We start from the raw sequence: 20706 nt of genomic DNA, 5'->3' as shown, positions 1-20706 counted from the left end.
AGATAGCAAGCCCAGCGCAATGTCATGTCCGCATTCATCACTCATCTCGTCTACATCGTGGCAAAAGACAAGAGGCCATCCACAAAGAGACATATATCAACACAGCTTCAAGATCACAAAGAAGAGAGAACAAAGCAAAACACAGAGGGTAACAAAGTGCGAAAAAAGGTGACAAATATGAGAAATACGTAAGCCAAAATAGAGATTCAGCAACCTGCTGCTCTTTTTTTTTATTTCTTGCCGTAGGCCTTGTCGACCTGGGCCTGATACTTGCTGACGATCTTCTTGCGCTGAAGTTTCTGTGCAGCAGTCATGAAGCCATTCTGGGGAGTCCACTCCTCATCAGACAGTACGACACCGCTGATAATCTCGATGCCCTTCAGACCGCCGGCACGGCCAGAGCTCTGCAATTGTTGCAGGACAAGGCGCTGCACCTTTTCGTTGTGAACGAGGGACTCGAGGGTGTCACCTTCGACGCCGTTCTCATTAGCAACCTTCTTCAAGGCAGCCTCCACGGGCACAATAATAGCGACAGGCTTGTCCTGGTCCTGAGCGGCGTAGACACAGATGTTTTGGACGACAGGGCAAGATCGGTAAACAGACTCGAGTTTCTCAAGGGCGATGTACTCGCCGTTCAGAGTCTTGACCAGGTTCTTCTTGCGGTCAATGATGTTTAAGTGGCCATGGGAGTCGAATTCACCAATGTCACCAGTCATGAACCAACCATCTTCGGTCAGAGCAGCCTTGGTCTCTTCCTCATTGTCAAAGTAGCCTGAAGTCACACTGCCACCTCGGATCCAAATTTCACCCTGAGGAGGGGAGTTCTTAGTCAGGTATCCGGCATCGGGGAAGTCCACAAGCTTGATTTCGACCGAGGCAGGAACCTCACCCAAAGCATTGGGGTTCCAGGCCAGTGGGTCGTTCAGAGCACCCATAGCAGAGGTCTCAGTAAGACCATAACCACTGATCATAGGAGCAATAGCCATGGACAAGAAACGTTGCGTATCTTTGGAGATAGGCCCACCGCCATTCATCATAATACGAAGGTGACCACCAGTAGCCTCCTTCAGCTTCTTGAAAACAACAGCATCCAGAAGTGAAGAACCAAAACCAGCACCAGGGAACCCATTGTTCAGCAAGAAGTTCTTAGCGGCCATGGCACCCCAGAACATGCCCTTAATGATGAAGCTGTTTTTGTTCAGGTTGTTCAGGACACCCTTCTTCACAGTCTCCCACACAGCGGGTACACCGACCAGGATAGTGGGCTTGAACTCGCGAATATCGCCCTTGCAGTTCCGCATGGAGGTATCTGAGAGGGTACGGGGGTTGCCGTATCCCATGCATCCACCCCAGAATAGACAAAGGTTCTCAAACATGAACTCTAGGATGTGCGCCTGGGGGAGATATGTGAGGAGGGAATCATTGGGGCCGATGTATGGACCGACGATCTCGTTGACACCGGCAGCTAAGCAAAGCAATTTCAATTAGCAAACAGGATCTCCAAAATTTCTACTAAGTTGGCATTATTTGGGTTCAACTCACTGGCAGCTATAACGTTAGCCTGCGTCAAAGAAACACCCTTGGGGGGACCGGTAGAGCCGGAGGTGTACATGATGCAGCACAAGTCCTCGGGCTTGGGAGGAACAGGGTCAACTGGATTCTCCTCGCCAGACTTGCGCAGATCGTCAATGCTCAGCACATTGATGTGACTGAAGTCGTTCTTCAGCTTGTCCAGATCCTCCTGCTTGACCTCATCGTCGGTGTTGTAGATAACGTGCTTGATGGAGGGGATATCTTTCAGGACGTTGGTAAGAGGGGTGATCAAGGCGGGATCGAGGAAGATGGCAGAGCTGGAGGTCTGTTTCAAGGAGTGCTTTAATCCCTCCTCGCCCAGGGTATCATAAGCGGTAACAATGGTGATAGATTGGGACGCAGCGCCGTGTGACATGGCCAGCCAGTGTGCACTATCAGAGAAATATTTGGGTTAGTTCAATGATTCTCTATATATTGTCCTTCGCTGGAGTTGATAGAGGCGTACCTTGTCGCACCGTAGAGGTGAATGCGACCATCCTTCTCCAAACCCAGCTTACGCAGACCAGCACCAAGCTGGAGGCAAAGTTGTTCATATTCGAGGAATGATTTATAAGAGTAAGCGCTCTTCTCGAAGTAAGACCACTTCTTGTCAACCTCCTGCTCAACACCATCAATGACTTTCTTGACCTTCTTGTTCTCCACGTGGACCTTGATCAGTTTACGAGAAGCCACAGCCTTGTTGTTACCAAACAAACGAGCAGAACGACGGAAGTTGTCATAAGTGGTAGCGACATCCTCAGCAGGACGTAAGATGAGACCATCCTTCGCAGCCGGGTGTCGGCGAGGAATCGTCTCTCCCGCGACAGATTCATAACCGGGGGCCTCCACGGAGAAAGGGCCCTTCTTCACCATGCGCGGCTGAATGTGGAGATCGCGCTTCGACATCTTGACAGGTGAGATCTCTAGCGAAAAGGTATTGGGGAAAGGAAAGGGGAACGACTGATCGCAAGGTCAGAGGTCGAAGAAAAATCCACTAGCTCGAAGGAGTGACGTTAGCGGAGGTCGGAGGAGTCTTGGGGGGAGGAGAGACAACCGGGAAAACACCGGTAGATGCTGAGATACCTTTTATTCTTCTGTTATTCACCCAGAGTGTTGTGTAGGATGGGGTAGATATAAAATGTAGAAAGAAAAAAGGAGGACTGATAATGTCTCTTTTTCTCTCTCTCTCTCTCTCTTTGGGGGGGGGGATGTTAGGGAAGAAGCTAGCAAGAGTGCCCGTTCGCGATGTGGCTGGGCTATCCGAATGACGCACCTCGGATGGAGTTAGTGCCTTGCGGAATGAAGTGGACTAACTGCTGTATAATTGTGGACTACCCGGACTTTTGTTTGATTTAATTTAAATTAAATAAATTGAGGCAGAAGGTCTGTTCTTCATGACTGAACTACTATACTATGTACAGACAACATTAGGGAGTACATAGCAACATACTGTACTTTGCATAGGCGAGCGAACATCCGAGTTAGCTTCGTTGCTAGTGTTTATCCACGGTCGATCAGTTCCTTTTTGCTGTTCTGTTGGGGCTGGTCCGCCCAACACATTGTGGAGATGCCCGAGTTTTGATTCTGGCAAATGGCACTGTACCTGAGAATAAGCATTTTATACAATATATACGATATACAACAATATATTATAACAACGAAATGGCTGAGACAGTATGCAAAAGTGTAGGGCCTTCAAGGTTGAGGGGGATATAAAATCGGATACAAACTGGTCCCGTGATTCTCCTGTAATTGAACCCGACTTTCGAACTTGTTGCCCTTTTGAACTCATCTATCATGAACTCTCGCCTCCAAGCGCTACTCGCCAATTGCGAGGAAGTCACCGATGCGGAGGAAGGTAGGCAGATCTTCCTGAAATATCAGTCGAATGGAGATCATAAATCATTCATTAACTCATCCTCTCCAGAAGCCTTCCTTCTCTTCAGTCAGGATATTCCCACGGGCAATCTGGGATTCGTCGAACCTCGCTCTGCGACGGTTGATGTGACCATCCGTGGAGACGAATATACAATTCATCAATCACCAACTTTGCTATCTTCCACACGAGTTGGAGGTACCACAGGAGCAGGTTAGTTCCAGGATCTGCATCTCCCCAACATCCCCCCCCCTCCCCCCGGTCATGCACGGACTTTCCAATTGCACTCCACCCCGCAGTTGTGTTATCTTCCGAGAGAGTCTAGAGCAGTGCTGTTTGGCTTATGCTGTGAACCTCGGCTTCGGTCTACGCTCGCGAGACCCTGACAGGGGCCTGTGAATCTTTTTTAGCAAAGAACCTCATTCCGATGCATACCGCGTCCTGCATTTGTCCAATTTATAATCCCATTCGATTGAGTCGTAGCTAATTATCTATTTCCTTTCTTCCTCACATTAGTCCTTTGGAAAATCACACCCCTTCTCGCCGACTGGATATCTTCCCCTTCCAATCCTCTCTGGACAAACTCCGTTCTCTCCTCGGCCTCCGTCGTTACAGAGCTCGGTTGTGGAATTTCGGCCCTGGTCGCCTTGGCATTGGCGCCGTCTGTCAACCACTATCTAGCCACAGACCAAGAATATGTCCGTCGATTATTCCGTACCAATCTGGAAGAAAATACCTCCGTGAATAGTACTTCGTCTGCAAAGGGCAAAAGCGCCAAGACTCGTGGTGGAAAGTCCACTAAAAAGCAATCTTCTCAGAATGCAACCAGCAATGTTACCTTCACGACTTTAGACTGGGAACTCGATCAACCTGAATTGCTAAAAGGGTGCATCGAAGCCGGCAATGAAATGGAGGCCGGCGTAGAGGAGGATAAAGGCTTTGATCTTCTTTTATCGTGTGATTGTATCTACAATGATGCTCTAGTCACTCCTTTCGTGCGTACCTGTGCTGAGATTTGTCGGTTACGCCCGGCCTACGAGCCATCAGAAGAGTCACAGTCCACCCGCCAGCCGACTATCTGTATCATTGCGCAGCAGCAGAGGGCGCCGGATGTGTTTGAGGCCTGGTTGCGGGAAACGCTGCGAGAGTTTCGCGTGTGGAAGTTGAGTGATGATGTCCTGGGGGAAAGCCTTAAGAATGGGACAGGGTATCTCGTGCATCTTTTATTGGCACGGGGGAAGAATTAATAGGGTATATGTTGATAGAACTGTATAGTATGATATAGATTATAGAACATTCACAGAACCATTGCCAAGGTTCAGACCTCCGCTCTACGACAGCGTAAATAGAGTTAGACTATTACCCATTACAGATACTCGTGGGAGTATTATGTGCTCCAGGGGTACTCGCTTGGCTTTCATTGATTAGCTGCTATTACTAGTAGCTTTGAGCTTGGCATCAAAGTACTGATAGTTGACAACATTGTCCTACACAAATGGATTAGTTAGTAGCATACATATCATGGATGTCTTTTAGTAGAACTCGGATACGGCAGGGGCAGTATCGGCTCTTGTCTATCAGAATTTCCTTCTACTTGTAAGTATAGAAACTTCTTTGGGTTATTATGAAGTTGCATATGTAGCACTCAGTTCATTATAATTTACCTGAGCACTCGCCTTTACTGCTCTTAGGCTACAAGAAGCATCCCTGAAAGCTACCCAAGTAGGTTCAGGTAAAGCATATTAGCCAAAATGTTGGGTTCATGAATGTCCTACATCAGGGCTAACATGCACAACTATTCCACAGGCATACTTCAGAACTCTAAATTGAATGATATGAAGCCCGTATCGGGAATGCTTGATTTATACTATGGTCCCCATAAATCACCAATAATGACCAGCATGCAATTAAAGTATAGACGACATAAAACAATCCACCCAGACAATAAACATAAGGGTATTGAGAAAAGCAAAAAGGAATGTCTAGGTCGACGAGACAAAATCCGCACAATGCTCAAAAATTAAATGACAGATGCAAAATAAAAAGTTTCATATCAGACAAAATATCGGTAAAGGGCATCCCAGTGGATTTACTCAGCCGACTATATTAAGATAGAGAGGTGATTATGTGTTTCTTTTTTTTTCACTCTGCGGTATATTCCTCTTTGCTAGGCTCTGTATTCTCCTTTTCAGATGCACGAGGCGACGGCACTTCATACTTTCGCTTTGCAGGGATAGTCGATTCAGAGAGAGGCGTGGGGCCTTGGGAGGTTGGTTCGGAAGGAGGCAGAGAAGTAAGCGCCTCGCGGGGCTCGGTTTCCGGTGTGCGGTCAATAATGGAATGAATAGATTGTTTGATCGAGCCGTTAAGAACGGGTTTAGTGAGTGGAGATGGTTCTTCACGGGGAGAAATTTCCTCGTTCTCAGGCATAGAGCGATCTGTCACCTCGGTCTTGACACGGTATTCATCGTGGGACTCGTCCATATCAGATTCAGACTCCAGTTCCTCCTCAGGGTCGATGTCACGGTCCATGGCAGCAGGACTGTCCTCCATTGAGCCCCGATTTGAGGCCGCTACAGGCGGTAGTGGAGAGTTGGGGTCGTAAACGATACCGCACATTTCTAGGGCTCGAGATTGACTACCCAATGTGCGGTCCTTGTGCTTTTTCGTCAAGTGGCACATAAATCCGTGGAGCGTGACGAAATCACTCTTTCCGCAACCTGAAATGGGACAGGTCAGATAGACCAAGCTGCCATCTGACGGACGCTTCCATAGAGCCCGGCCGGATGGATCGTGCGCGGCAGGTCGGCCATGGCGTTCGCCCCATGCCTCGACATTCTTGATGGTGTATTTTTGCTTGCGGCGGATTGATCCGACGCTATTGAGGGAATCATGAGGAACTATAGGCTGCGGATGTTGGAGTTGTTGATGGGTTGGTGGTAGAGGAGGAGCGTGATGGGAATGATGGGGATGAGATGGAGGATGAGGTTGATGAGGATGGGGGTGAGATGGAGGATGAGGTTGATGAAGATGAGAAGGAGGCATGCTAGGAGGGGGACCTGGCGTCTGCGAAGCAGGCGGAAGAGGGACTTGACGAGGCTCAGGAGGACTCTGCTGCTTGAAGAATGCAAGAGTAGTCGCTGCACTGGTCTCGGACAGACGACGTGGTGGTGTCGGACGCAACGGCGGCGATTCGGCAGCTGCATTTAGGCCTAAGCCCATTGATTCCCTCTTCATTCTTTTTCTCTCTCTTCGAAGATCCTGTAAGTTTTGTCAGCATACTGGTACAAGAAAGAGAGTATTGACTTTTGGGTCACGCAGAGGGTATAGTTCTCAACATACCTCCTCCTCAGCCTCGGCACTTTCTGTTAACCTGCGGAACTCTTCATCCTCCCGTTTACGAGCTGCTAAAATATGACTACGAGTAGCCATTCGGTTCATTTCCTCGTGCTCCAACTGTCGTAGGCGGTTTTCAATCTGTTCCAGAGAAGATGGAGTATGCTGTGGCACTGGCGGGGGTCCTGGCGGGCCTTGAGGGCCTTGAGGGCCTGGCCCATCGTGCAACGGTTGCGGTGGTCGAAAATAACGGAAATGATGGTTTTGCACCAGTTGATCCGGAGGTGGCATTTGTGGATGAGGCGGGTTAGGATTCATGGCGATGGGATGATAACGCAAATGTCCTGCGCCATTCACGCCTTCGGGTACAGAGTGTGGCACTGGAGGTGCTGCCGTCATTGTGTGATGTTTATTATTGTACAAGTATAATAAGTTTGTTTTTATCCTCCAGAATCAGGTTCCTCTCAGGGCCCAACGAAGACCGTGCTGAGAAGGAAAAAGCTCCAGGTGAGCAACAGATAACTTCTTCGAGGGAAGTGTAGAAAGGAAAATAAGAGTAGACGAAAAGAGTAAAGAAACTAAAATTGCAAAAGCAAAATAGAAAAAAAAAAAGAAGCTAAGAGCAGAAGCAAAAGCAGGAGTTGGGTGGGTGCGAATGAGACAAGAGACAGAGGAGACCCATACCCGATCTATGGACCGACGGTTAGGAAAGGATTGACATTCAGACGTCCCCATCAAACCCCATCGATTATAAGAATAGTAAAATAAGAATTTCCAATAAAATAAATCCAAATAAGAAATGACAATATCCACTAGCGCGACCCTTGGGCTGCACCCCCATTATCTCGAAAATCTAAAAATGCTCGTAACGGGCGAGTAAGGGATCCGCCATTGATTAGGGGGCTTGATGGCTGGACAAGTCTGTTGGAGAGAATAGAAGGGTACTCGGTAGAGTACTGTACATACATGTACCAACAGGATGGTACTTTCTGACTTCGTATCGCGATCTGGGAATTAGATCATTTGTTCATCAAAGAAGGGCTAGCCAGGATGGGCGTATCATCATACTTTGTGACGCTCCTAGTGCGTCTAGCATGAAGCAAAACCAGTTTGGGGACATACGGTTAGTGGACGATGACTGGCTGGTCATTCCATGGATTGGCTTAGCGCTAGTGACCCGATGTAATCAAATCACAACAATCACAACTCCTCATTTCCTGGAGATTGAAAATTGCAAATCCCTACTCCGTACTCCATAATTCATACAATTTGACTTTAGGGCAATACCGGACAGTGAGTGTTCTGTGAAAAAGGTCCTGTGTTTAATGTACTGTATGATTCATACAGTATGAATGTCTATAGTAGATGAATTATTTTACGAATACTACCAGCTGTAAACCAGATCAATTCATCTCTTTCTATTTTTCAGTCCCAATTTCATTGACCCGCTTGTCTGTCTCCACCGGACTCAGGTACACCAGTGGGTGTACTTCACGTACCAGGGAACACACCCAAGACACCAACAAATTCATACACCCCTAAAGAGAGCGGTGGATTTTAGTGTATGTATGTATGGAGTAGACACATCAGGATTATACCCGCATCAGGGGTCAGTAGCTCATAGGTCAACTGAATTTGGTCGGAAGTGATGAGTCTCAAACCGCCATGTCTGACTACTGTTTACACTTGACAAACAGCGAGAGGCACACCGCAGGATGAATCAGTCAATTAGAGCAAAATATTGAATATCAATTCATTAAATCCATCATTCCCATTTCCAAAGGCTTGCACTGTCTGATACTATCAGTATATATGGTAACTTCCACTACGGGCTACAATGACACCATTATGGGAGGAGCTCCTCGGAGACAGAAATCTGAACCATTGATCCTTCAATAAATTACCTTTCTTAGGGGGGGGGGGGGGGTGAATTGTACACTCCAATGGAACTTTCAGATGGAGTACATCCGTACTGGGTAAATTAGCTTAAGGAAGCTCTTGTGAATTCCGGTCTGGACTGCCAATGGAAACCCACAGATCTACCGTCATCTGCCAAGACGCGATGTCCATGGCGGGAGATCATTAGGTAACGCAGGAGAATGGCTCCAGTCGAAGTTACTGGAATCGTTGAAATGTGGTCCTAAGTGGAGCTGCAGAATGATCATTTCTTCCGGCCTTTTGTAAAGAGTTACACGATTTGTCTAGTGGCCGAAATACATCGGTACCAACATCGCCCAGGGTCATCGGCCTGCTCGGCTGTATTCGTAGTAAACTCGGAATTCGGAGAGGTATCAGGCTGAAGAAGTACTGTACTTTATCCCTTTCAAAGTGATTATGGCAATGCAACATCGGACTATTGATTATTGTACTATATATGTGCTGTACATAGTACTATGTACTATGTACATGTTGATGTGGGTGAAAAAAAAGTACTGTATTAATGAATCTCCTTTTGCAATTTACGGGTTCCTGACCCAAACAATCACAATAATTGGGAGGGGGGGGAGTTATAAAAAAAAGTCTGGCTGGAGAAAGGTGCCCACTTCGGCAATCCAAATGAACTCGTGGAAAGGTACTCCATACGGAGTACCCAAAATGTAATCTGTACAGTAATCAAAAAATAATAAACATTAGGAGTCAAATCCGAATCGACGATGCGAATTAGAAATCTATACGGGGTTGGGAAATTGGTTTGCTCCAAGCGTGCCAAGTGGCTCCGCCTTACCAGGCTGGAAAAGGAAAGGAAATACTTCTGGGCCCCTCTAGGGATTCAGCTAATTTATTATGGGTCGAGATCAAATGACTTTCTCAAGAAAGCGAGCGAATGGAGCAGACGCCAGGGCCTGCATTGTAGTGTACATAGTACATAGTTTATATGGGGACATGAGGAAGAGTTTTGGGTAAGACGCCGTAAGAGAACAGAGGGGAGTTTGATTTTTCTTCCGGGTGGAGACTAGATGGAAATACATCCAACACTGCACTAGGGGCGCGCTAAGGTGGACGGTCTCACAAGTCTCACGATGATCGACGAATGATCGCACGTCTCATCCAGTGAGAAATTTCGACATTCTTTGTGTACTGAAGTCCTTTGTTCTTGGAATCAAGTATGTATCCTGAATGGAGTATACTACTCCATACTTCATACTACGGTTCCTTGGAACCCATCTTGATAATCAGGATATTCATTACTCCGTATGTGTATATGTACATACATATACAGCTAATTACTTTATTTACTATGTAGTACACTATTCGATGATATGAAGCAGGGGGGGGCAAAGCAAAAAGGGTCAAATGGAAACGTCTTCCCTCAATGATCGATTCTGTTGAACCCGGGAGGACTTCAATTTCTTCATCCCTTTCCCTTTTTCGCTCTCGCTCCCTCTCTCCACTTCAGTCAGACTGGATCTTGGGCCTCGTAATTCACAAACATCATTATTGCAAAAGAGACCCACTTTGAAGCCCAACTGGTGTGTACAACGATGATTTGCTCGTCGAGCGCGCCGTTGCAGGAGGGTCTGTAGCATTGCTTCATTCTGGCACTGGCACTGGCAGCTCGAGTTCAGATTGGCCCCAGGATAGGTCAAATTGTGCATTTCCATTTCTCCTAATCAATCATTTTGGCTGTTTACTATGTACATAGTACAGTACAGAGTAGTACTCTGTATGTACATATTAACAAGTACATATGCTTTGACTAAAATGGGACTTTTGACGGTCTCTTGGCGTAGTTCAACAAAAACAAGATTTAGTGAAGATATACATAGTAGTCTTTCCATGCGATACTTGGTCAAAAAGTCTATTACTGTATGCTGTATATGTACTAAGTACACTAGCGTAGGAGCAGAACGAAAATCTTTGGCGGCTAAAAGAGCTACATTTGATCATTACAGAAAAATATTCAATGTGCATGGCCAATTTACTTTACACATAATTGAAACAATCGGACTTCCACCGAGGAGAATAACAACCATCGCCCTTCTCCGTTTTTTCCGCCTCAAATAAATACTCAACTGGACCCGCAGCCGCATTAATGCAAGGAATCAAGGCTTTAGAGGCGATTGGTCCATCTAACTAGCTCGACTAGTTTACCTTGCAGGGCGCGCGCAACCTTGTCCGAGACTCGGCTTGAAATAGATTGGATTATTGAGCGGCTGGGCTCGTGTGTCAGACATACTACTTATTCTGACCTATCAATTATACCTTGCCATTGGCGGTACTGACGTTTTTCGCTGATCAAAGGTGTTGTGTGGCCAGGCCAACTGTCATACAGATGAATGTACACATACTGTCAAGCGCCCGCCTACTAGGTATGCCTAGTAGGTAGGTGTCGAGCTTCCCAACATACAGAGACAAGCCCCATGTACAATTTGCAGTACAACAGATAAATTGGCGTGCAGGTTACAGTCGGAACTGAACAGCGTACAACCGCGATTGCTTATTATCATTTGTTCTCTCTTCAACATTTGCAGAATGTCAGGCTGAAGTTGGTCTATGTAGTCATCTTTAGTGGCTCCTATCCTGGATCTCCACAGGACGATCCGATTGATTGCATGGCCCGTCATGCGTAGCGGCTGACGTAACAACGCTCGTCCATATAAATCTTGGAAATTGCGAAAGAGAATCAAACAACCTTGTTTACAGAACTACAGGACTCCGTACCGTAAAATGAATGCAGGGAAGCCAAAAGGAAAAGCGAGAGGAGAATTGTCCGATTTCTATTGTCACATGCACCAGATAGCCAAAAGCCCGCAACCTTTTTTGGTGCCCCCTTGCCGTAATGTCATTAGATACAATGTTAGACAATCCCGGCATACTCTCTCTCTGATCTAACTCTCAAGAGTTGCCAGAGGGGTACATGGGCAAAAGAAGAAAGAGAAATAAAAATAATAGATCATACAAGTTGGCAATGAAACACCGATACACCAGAACAAGAAGGGGGATAGAGGGCATTGAAAATATGTGTACAGTTGATGCGAAACAGGAGAATAAGAAAACAAATGAAAATGGCGTTTAAAAAATACAGAGGCCACAGTCAAGTGACCAGGGTTATAACAGATGAGAGAACGAAGGCAGCTTTTACTGCTTGTTCTCACCCTGCTCACCCTGCTGCTGCTGCTGCTCGTTGTTGGCCTTGTGCATCTTGTCGAACAGAGTCAGGGAAGCAGTCTGGAGCTCATCGGTCTTCTCCTTGAGCTCCTCGGCGGTGGCAGTGCCCTCACCGGACTGGTTCTTGACGACGAACTCGCGGAGAGTGGCAATCTTCTCGCGGATGGTGTCAGCCTCAGCCTTGTCGAGCTTGTCCTCGAAGTCCTTGAGGGCCTTCTCGGTGTCGTTCAGAACGCTGTCGGCACGGTTGGCAGCCTCAATAGCGAGCTTGCGCTCCTTGTCCTGCTCACCGTACTTCTCGGCGTCATCAACCATGTTCTGGATCTCGGCGTCAGAGAGACCAGAGCCGGAGGCAATGGTGATGGACTGGTCCTTGTTGGTGGACTTGTCCTTGGCGTGGACGTGGACGATGGAGTCAGCGTCAATGTCGAAGGTGACCTCAATCTGGGGAACACCGCGGGAAGCGGGGGGGGATGCCAACAAGCTGGAAGTTGCCAAGCATCTTGTTGTCCTTCACAAGCTCACGCTCACCCTGGAAGACCTTGATCTCGACAGCGGTTTGCATGTCCGCGGCAGTGGAGAAAGTCTGGGACTTCTTGGTGGGGATAGTGGTGTTACGGTTGATCAGACGGGTGAAGACACCACCCAGGGTCTCGATACCGAGAGACAGGGGAGTGACATCGAGCAGCAAGACATCAGTGACCTCACCAGCCAAGACGGCACCCTGGACGGCGGCACCGATGGCGACAGCCTCATCGGGGTTGACGGACTTGGAGGGCTCACGGCCGAACATGGACTTGACGGACTCGGTGACCTTGGGCATACGGGTCATACCACCGACCAGGATGATATCCTGGATGTCAGAGGACTTGAGGTTGGCATCCTTCAGAGCCTTGCGGACGGGCTCGGTGGTGCGGCTAATGAGGGGGGTCAACCAGGGACTCGAGCTGAGCACGGGTCATCTTCTCCTGGATGTGCTTAGCGCCGGAAGCATCAGCACAGATGAAGGGCAGGCTGATCTCAGTCTGGAGAGAAGAAGACAGCTCAATCTTAGCCTTCTCGGCGGCCTCACGGATACGCTGGATGGCCATGCGGTCATTAGACAGGTCAATGCCGGTGGACTTCTTGAAGTTCTCGACAATGTTACGGACCAGAGTGATATCGAAGTCCTCACCACCGAGGTGAGTATCACCGTTGGTGGACTTGACTTCGAAGACACCCTTCTGGATCTCCAGGCAGGAGATATCGAAAGTACCACCACCCAGATCGTAAACAGCGACAACGCGGTCGGTCTCCTTCTCCATACCGTAGGCGAGGGCAGCAGCGGTGGGCTCGTTAACGACACGGAGGACGTTCAGACCAGCGATCTGACCAGCATCCTTGGTGGCCTGACGCTGAGAGTCGTTGAAGTAGGCAGGGACAGTAACGACGGCGTTCTTAACAGGCTTGCTGAGGTAGGCCTCGGCAGTCTCCTTCATCTTGTTCAGGACGAAACCACCAATCTGAGAGGGAGAGTACTTCTGGCCACGGGCCTCAACCCAGGCGTCGCCGTTGGTGTGCTGAACGATCTTGTAAGGAACCTCCTTGATGTCACGCTGGACCTCAGCATCGGTGAACTTGCGACCGATGAGACGCTTGGTAGCGAAAAGAGTGTTCTCGGGGTTAACAACGGCCTGACGCTTGGCAGCAACACCAACGAGACGCTCGCCATCCTCGGCGAAACCGACGACGGAGGGAGTGGTACGAGCACCTGTAGAGATACTTAGTTAGCGATTTCATTTCTAAAGAAAACATTGTTTTGATGGAATTGACCAAATATTCCAGCGATTGCAGATGGTGCCTTGGCCCGTTCGAATGGGAAAAAAATTTTTCACATACCCTCAGCGTTCTCAATGATCTTAGGAGACTTTCCCTCCATGACAGCGACAGCAGAGTTGGTGGTACCTATAATTAATGAATGTTAGTAATGGTAACAACGGATAAACCAGGGTACCCTGAGGTCGTATGTCACTTACCCAGATCAATACCGATGACCTGGCCCTTCACCTTCTCCTCGCCACCCTCTGTCGAGTTCCATCGGCGGAAAGCAGTGCTGGGGATTCTGGGGGTAGGGGCGCGAGCAGCGAGAGTAGCGCGGGGGAGCTATAATGAATGCAAGTTAGATGGAATTGTTTCGCGACGCGTGACCTTTTGGAAAGGTTTTTTTCCCCGGCGGGAAAGGATTACATACCGCGCGAGAAATGCGAGAAGCAAACATTGTGAGGTAAATTAAGTAATACAGAAAATAGAAAAGGGGAAGACACTCGACGACTCAATCGCAGAGTGGATTAGGGGAGGGAGGGAAAGGAAGAAGAAAGGAGATGGAGAAGATTGTAGAGAAGAAGGAAAGGAAAGGGAGAAAAACTGGACGGAGAAGGTCGGCAAGTCGTCGAACTGCGTGGAATCACGGGACCGGCCAATCAGCGTGGCGCCCCGTCCCGGCCTCACCGCCCGATGATGAAGTTGGAAAGCTCCAGCTTTAACCGGCCGACTCTCCGGTCTTCTACAGTACATTAACTGTTTATAGTATGGTGAATTATTACTGTATTCAAAGGAGTGAGGGAGGGTGTCTTTCTATCACTTTCTTTTTGTTTCCTTTAGCCTTTCCATCATACGGAGGTGAGTGGTACATAGAAAGAATCTATGACCAGAGTACAGTAAATATACCTCGACGGCAATTGCCTCGGTCAACCGGCAAGCGTCTCCGATCTACGCGATTCTGGCCTCGTTGACGATTCACCTACCCAACAATCCGGCACTCGGTGTCTACAAGATTCTTGGAACTTGGGGAACTTGCATTTGTGTACAAGGAGGATCCACCGGAGCTAGCTGTCGTATGACCCTTCTTCCTCGGTGCTTCGACTTAACGAAGGTTCATTGAGAAGAGGACGAGTCCTTTGGTTGAGATATCGATGGCTGCAGTATAAATTGGACTCCGACTGGGCTACAGTAGACTGCCGGACATGGCTTGCCCCTACAAAGCTTGGGATATCCGATATGTCCCAGCTCCATCTACTGGAAAATCATTCTTGGTAGTAATAGGTAGGCACAGTATCTAGTAGATACTTTTTGTGGACCTCATTCAGCCTGAGATGAGCTGTGGTCTTTTATGATGCGGCTCGACTTTATATATTATTCCCGCATAGACATAGAGTGGGCACTCTAGCAATCTCCGGATTTTGAAATCCAATTTAAGATAGTCTAGACAGACCTCACTTGTTTACTTAACTATCTTATTTATTCAATTATCTGAAACCTCATTCATTTTCAAAACAATGGAACAACTCAAAACTACCTAGTTTTAGGTAAACTTGAGTGTACCGCCACCGTCGCTTTCGGCGCAACCACCGCATTCGTGGGCTTTTGGCTCCCCACGGCTTAGAGCTCCAAAGTCTTACGTCATCCGTTTGAAAGCGCATGCGACCTCAGCTCTCGTGGACAACGCACTCTCAAAGATCATTCTGGGCTGTTTCGTGCCCTTGTCACTCTCGGTTCATCGTATCATCTTATTATCAAAAGGGAGAAATGTGCTTGGATTAGCTACTCAAGATGACATCGGACTCGATCCCGTGAGTCCTCCGATCATAGCATTCCTTTCCCCCCCTCACCTCCTCTTTTCTTATCCCCCGCCTCTAGCGACCGTTAATATTTACATCTCTAACTGTCTTAGACATCGCCCAACCGAGTCTCTCATTCTTCCGACAAAACGGCGCTTTTTCCCTTTCAGAATCCCCAACTTGTCCGTATACCCGCTCTTTCTGTGGTGATATGCCTTGTAATAGCTAACACCCATTGAACGGTTAGTCACAACCAGCTCCGCCATTACATCAGTACTGCCGATCCCGATCGCATCTATGTTGTCGTCGAAAGAATAGTGTATGCGATTCACATATCCGCACAGAAAAGAGAGGACATCGCCGTTATCCCGTTCGAACCACGATGCTTAGCGGCCGGCCATGGGTGGATCGCAGTGGGGGGGCCCCGAGAATGGAGAATGCGCTTTTCTGAAGCTTAATGAAAGGGACCTACAGGCCCACGAGGGAGACCCTCCCACACACGTACCAGCAGATGTGGATAGTGCTCTACCCCTGGGCTTTGATCCGTCTTCACAGTTGTTGACACCGGAAAGCTCGACCGACGGTCCATCGTCGGCTCGACATCCCACAAGACGACTGTGGCCAGAGTTTGAGCGCCATAAATTCGGAGGAAGTATCGTGAATTCCGTCACTATCCATAGATTTCCCGGAACTGAAAAGGATGCTGCTCCCGAGGATGTAATGGTAATAAGGTATGATATCGTTTATAGATCACATACCCCTTGCATAACTGATCTTAGTTTATAGTAACAACGACCGAACGGTCACGGTCTATTCACTCACCCATACCGTGGTTGTCAAGGTCTTTCACCATCCATTCTGCATGAACTATGCAGTCGTGTCGCCAGACCATACCTTGCTCGCTGCCGTGGGAGATGAAAACCGGGCGTACTTCTATAACATCATTCGAGACTGGGAGCTATCATCGTCAAAGGAGAAGGATACTGAGAAGATCATGGCATGGGAGTGGGAGCTATCTCGATGTGTTGAACTGGATATTGGATCGAAAGTGGATGATGCGTGCTGCTTCACAATAGCTTTCTCCCCGTCCAGTCATTTATGTGCCATCGGATCCCAGTCCGGATTTGTCACGGTCCTAGATGCAGAGCTCCTTCGCAGTCCTATGCGATATTCAGAAAACGAGACGCCTATCCTCTGTCAATTCCCCGCTACTCGACCTTCTTCCGAAGGGGGCGCTGTACGCTGCATGGCCTTCTCCCCTGAACCATGGGATTTGTTGGTTTGGTTGGAAGGACGTGGCCGAGCCGGCGTGGCCGATGTTCGTCAAGCCTTCCTGCGAAGACAAACCTTGCACCTGGACACCAACGAGCCATTTATGCAAAAAGTTCATACGGAGCGACTGCTCGACTATCCCGACATGAGCCTTTCGGACGATGAGAGCCTCGAGTTCGCATCCCGAGCTGAAACCGATGCTGACGATCCTCTGAATGAACGCATTGGAGATGGTAACGAGGCTTCTTCTTCACGCGACTCCCTAACCCAAGATCTTACTGATCGTGAGAGACTGATTCTGGATTTCCTCAACACTGCACGATGGACAGCACGGGCAGAGGAAAGTTTCACTGAACGGCCAGACCGACCAGACCGACCATCTAGAGCTGGCTTGCACCCTCAATTAGCCGCTCGTACACGCCATCATGGTTCCACAGATGGCGCCACCCGCACATCCCGTCCTACTTCACCTCGATATTCATACAATGCCGTTGACCCTACTGTGGATGCCCACCTGGAACGACTTGGACCCGAGCGTTCTTCGTTCCGGCCAAGACGACAGGGATCAATAATTCTTTCCCAGGGCAATAGATCACCTGGATCTGCTAGCCAAGATCGACAATCAAGCTCGCACCGGTGGACTTCATCGCCACAGTCCGAGCTGACATCAATTCAAGCGGACCTTATGGCCCGTGTGACCGCTGATCCGGACGAACTCTATAGTGATTCCCAATCTCGTGATCTACCACCAAGGCCGGCCGATCCACCTGGGCCTAATACCGAGTATGAATTCACACCCGAGACGTCTCGTCGACGACCTCAACGATCGAGCTCTATTCCGCGGCGACCTGAGCGCTTGCCACAGATCGAATCCTTAGCGCGGGATAGAAGACTCGACCCTTCTCGTATATCTACATACGAGATCAGGGCCAATGTCGCAGCGGAGCGTCTTCGACGTCAGCGCCGCATGGCAAATGCTGTACACGAGCGTTCGGCGGAACGAGATCATGTGCGTTCGTTGGAACGGGAAACCTTACATCGGCAGATAGCAGGTCTTGAACAGGCGAACTCCGCGTGGGTACGAAATGTCATTAGCGAACTCCCTGAAAGAAGTTTGATTCATGGCTCCGGTGCCGAGGAACCCGATTCCACTGCCGGGGTAGGCTGGGGAATTGATGGAAGAACATTGTAAGTGAATTTAATCCCGGTGATAGCGCCAGTTTTATCTAATATCTCAATAGGTATGTTGCGACATTGGAGGGAATCTTCGAATTTCAACTCAACATCCAAGATCGCAAGACCTTTCCTATCTTTTCTTGTCGATGATTTTCTCATCGAAGATTGCATGCCTTGAGTGTTTCTTTACGTGTTCAATGAAGTCTGCTGGTAGTTTACTATAATTTGTCATAATTTTGAGGTTAACCGCACCTCTTGCTGAATATGGGTGAGTTATTATCTTATGGAATCTGGGTTTCTGAACATTGGCGCATTATGTCTTTATTGCATATTCTTCTGGTGCCTGGAGGGCGTATTTTTTACTTGTTCATTTGCCATGTGATATTTGCACAGATTATTTGATGCTTTGGATGACTTGTTTGGTACAAAAGCTTGCTCGCATGGTATCTTTTAACGTGATGAGTCTTTGGCTTAAGCTTTCTGAGTTTCCATGTATGCACATTGTAACATTACAATAACTAGTAAAAATACTATTGGTAGTCAGTCACTCTATGGTCAATATTTACTAGTATTCGTATGCGCGAATATTATCAGACAAACAATAACCTTGCCAAGCCATAGTAAGCGCTAGACCTGCAAGCGACATGGCAAACTCCAAATTAAGCTAATCTTCCAAGACCCCGCCATTATCCAAGTCTATGTCGAAGTTCGCTTAGATTTAGTTCACTTTCCAAAAGGGGAAATATTGTCTGGTATAGAATATTGCTATGAATTAGCTCAAGACTGAGTCAGATGCAGTGAGCTTCTTCAAATTTCCGAAGTCCCCAGTAGGTCACCCACTTATAAAGAACCCGTGGGTAATTTTGAATATGGAAGATATGGTAGACAAAATAATGTCGATTTTCAAGGAAATTCAATTAGCAAGTGTTGACAAGCCTGTTACAGCTTGGTGGTTGCTTTTTCTGTCGCTGGTGAGTTGAAGTTCCCGTTCAAATTCGATACACATCTACTAATGATTTATTGAATGACAGGCTGTACTCGCAATTGCCACGAAGATTTTCTATAATGTCTATTTGCATCCACTGGCCAAGTTCCCGGGGCCTACACTCTATGCAGCATCGCCATTTCCCGTGGCATTTGCTCAGTTGAATGGAACATACCATCTTTTCACCCATAAAGCCCACGAACAGTATGGCAACGTGGTTCGGATAAGTCCGAATGAACTATCCTTCATCTCGCCGGCCGCTTGGAATGATATCTATGCTAGACACAATGGAAGCCCGCCACTCCCCCGAGACAAGACATTTTTCAATGATATGTTGGTTGATAAACAGACCTTGACAATGGCTGATACCGAAAACCATGCGCGACTCAGGAAGGCTATGAATCCGGCATTTTCACCTCGAGCTCTGGCCTTACAAGAGCCTATATTGCAGAAGAATGTTGATCTTTTCTTGCATCAACTACAGAAGCATGCTACTCAGGGTCAGCAATTAGATTTAAGACTTTGGTATAACTATATCACTTTTGATCTGATTGGTGACCTTGCTTTTGGGGAATCTTTTGGTTGCTTGGAGGCATCTTCTTACCATGAGTGGGTTCAGTTTGTGGTAGACTATTTCTATATTGCTACATTACTCCAGGTGGTTCATAGATTCCGCCCCCTTAACAAACTTCTTGCGACTTTGATACCTTCATCACTCATCAAACAAAAGGAAGACCACGGAAAGTTGACAGCGGAAAAGGTGAAGCGGCGCATGAAACGGCGGATAGATAGGTTGGACTTTGTTCATCCGTTGATTGAAGCCAGAGATAGTGGTATCATTACAAATGATGAAGTTGAACAGCAAGCTAGTATCTTGATACTCGCTGGAGGAGAAACATCTTCAATAGCTTTGACCTCAGCCACCTATTTGCTATTGCAACACCCCGGAAAGATGGATAAACTGGTCAATGAGCTCCACGCCAATTTCCAGCATGAGCATGACATAGATGTCTCATCTATAAGCAAGCTAGTCTATCTTCAAGCTGTGATCCAAGAGACTCTTCGACTTTTCCCCCCTATCACGAACGGATTTCCAAGAGAAACTAATGCCAGTGGGGCCGTGATAGATGGTTTGCTTATACCCGAAAAGGTGAGCTTCTGACAGAATGATACCGAGGGCCAAGTCAGCGTACTAAGATCTACAGACTGTTGTCAACGTTAGCCATTGGAGCGCCTATCACAGTGAAAGCAATTTCACAAGACCAGCCGAGTTTCTCCCCGAAAGATGGCTCGGAGTTGACGCACAATTCAATAAAGATGCGAAAGACGTTTTTCAGCCATTTTCTGTCGGGCCACAAAGTTGCATAGGGAAAAAGTGAGTACTGCGCGACAACAAATATTCGATAACGCTAATAGCCTTTAGATTTGCCTTTGACAATATGAAACTGATTCTTGCTCGCACTCTCTGGAGATTTGATATTGAAATTAGTCCGGATAGCAGAAGAAGATACTCGGATGAGCAGAGAGCCTACGTTTCATTCCATCAACCTCCACTACTAGTGAACTTAACATTGAGGCAAGGCAAGGCTGATTAGATGCAATGAGATAGATATTGATGAGCATAATCATATGATCGTACCCCTGACACTTTTTAGAAGTTGATGTAATGCCATCATGTGTTTGCAAAATATTCAAAATTAAAAATAAAGTAAACCCTAACTTGGAGTTGTTCATACTTCCAAGCCCCACACGACGTCAGTCATCCTCGCCTCAATACTGCCGCT

The 20706-nt window shown here is 47.6% G+C and overlaps 6 protein-coding genes across 6 annotated transcripts; 3 read left to right on the top strand and 3 right to left on the bottom strand.

The window, feature by feature from the left end:
* Nucleotides 1–230: 230 nt before the first annotated feature.
* On the bottom strand, nucleotides 231–2478 carry faa4 (long-chain fatty acid-CoA ligase FAA1; the record flags this gene model as incomplete). Its single annotated transcript, XM_056640176.1, has 3 exons — nucleotides 231–1465; nucleotides 1543–1964; nucleotides 2039–2478. The coding sequence occupies 3 exons, from the start codon at nucleotides 2476–2478 to the stop codon at nucleotides 231–233; spliced, it is 2097 nt and encodes a 698-aa protein (XP_056505933.1).
* An 891-nt stretch (nucleotides 2479–3369) lies between these two features.
* Nucleotides 3370–4695, top strand: N7469_001255 (S-adenosylmethionine-dependent methyltransferase; the record flags this gene model as incomplete). Its single annotated transcript, XM_056640175.1, has 3 exons — nucleotides 3370–3430; nucleotides 3500–3661; nucleotides 3965–4695. The coding sequence occupies 3 exons, from the start codon at nucleotides 3370–3372 to the stop codon at nucleotides 4693–4695; spliced, it is 954 nt and encodes a 317-aa protein (XP_056505932.1).
* Nucleotides 4696–5590: 895 nt separating this feature from the next.
* N7469_001254 (uncharacterized protein) lies at nucleotides 5591–7183 on the bottom strand (the record flags this gene model as incomplete). Its single annotated transcript, XM_056640174.1, has 2 exons — nucleotides 5591–6709; nucleotides 6791–7183. The coding sequence occupies 2 exons, from the start codon at nucleotides 7181–7183 to the stop codon at nucleotides 5591–5593; spliced, it is 1512 nt and encodes a 503-aa protein (XP_056505931.1).
* A 4680-nt stretch (nucleotides 7184–11863) lies between these two features.
* Nucleotides 11864–14150, bottom strand: N7469_001253 (Hsp70 family protein; the record flags this gene model as incomplete). The annotated part of the gene is made up of 6 exons (XM_056640173.1): nucleotides 11864–12337; nucleotides 12375–12810; nucleotides 12836–13643; nucleotides 13772–13837; nucleotides 13909–14035; nucleotides 14124–14150. 6 exons carry the CDS (start codon nucleotides 14148–14150, stop codon nucleotides 11864–11866), a joined length of 1938 nt encoding a protein of 645 aa, XP_056505930.1.
* A 1331-nt stretch (nucleotides 14151–15481) lies between these two features.
* Nucleotides 15482–18087, top strand: N7469_001252 (uncharacterized protein; the record flags this gene model as incomplete). Its single annotated transcript, XM_056640172.1, has 6 exons — nucleotides 15482–15501; nucleotides 15603–15695; nucleotides 15737–15851; nucleotides 15880–16220; nucleotides 16276–17949; nucleotides 18003–18087. 6 exons carry the CDS (start codon nucleotides 15482–15484, stop codon nucleotides 18085–18087), a joined length of 2328 nt encoding a protein of 775 aa, XP_056505929.1.
* Nucleotides 18088–18830: 743 nt separating this feature from the next.
* On the top strand, nucleotides 18831–20517 carry N7469_001251 (cytochrome P450; the record flags this gene model as incomplete). The annotated part of the gene is made up of 4 exons (XM_056640171.1): nucleotides 18831–18908; nucleotides 18969–20072; nucleotides 20128–20297; nucleotides 20346–20517. The coding sequence occupies 4 exons, from the start codon at nucleotides 18831–18833 to the stop codon at nucleotides 20515–20517; spliced, it is 1524 nt and encodes a 507-aa protein (XP_056505928.1).
* Between the last annotated feature and the right edge of the window lie 189 nt (nucleotides 20518–20706).

Source organism: Penicillium citrinum (genome assembly GCF_028827155.1).
Source record: "Penicillium citrinum strain IBT 23319 chromosome Unknown utg000001l:1.0-4955037.0:1.0-4956770.0, whole genome shotgun sequence".
Classification (NCBI taxonomy): Eukaryota; Fungi; Ascomycota; class Eurotiomycetes; order Eurotiales; family Aspergillaceae; genus Penicillium; species Penicillium citrinum.
The sequence above is the reverse complement of the archived record's forward strand: the minus strand, read 5'-3'. Positions and strand labels throughout refer to the sequence as shown.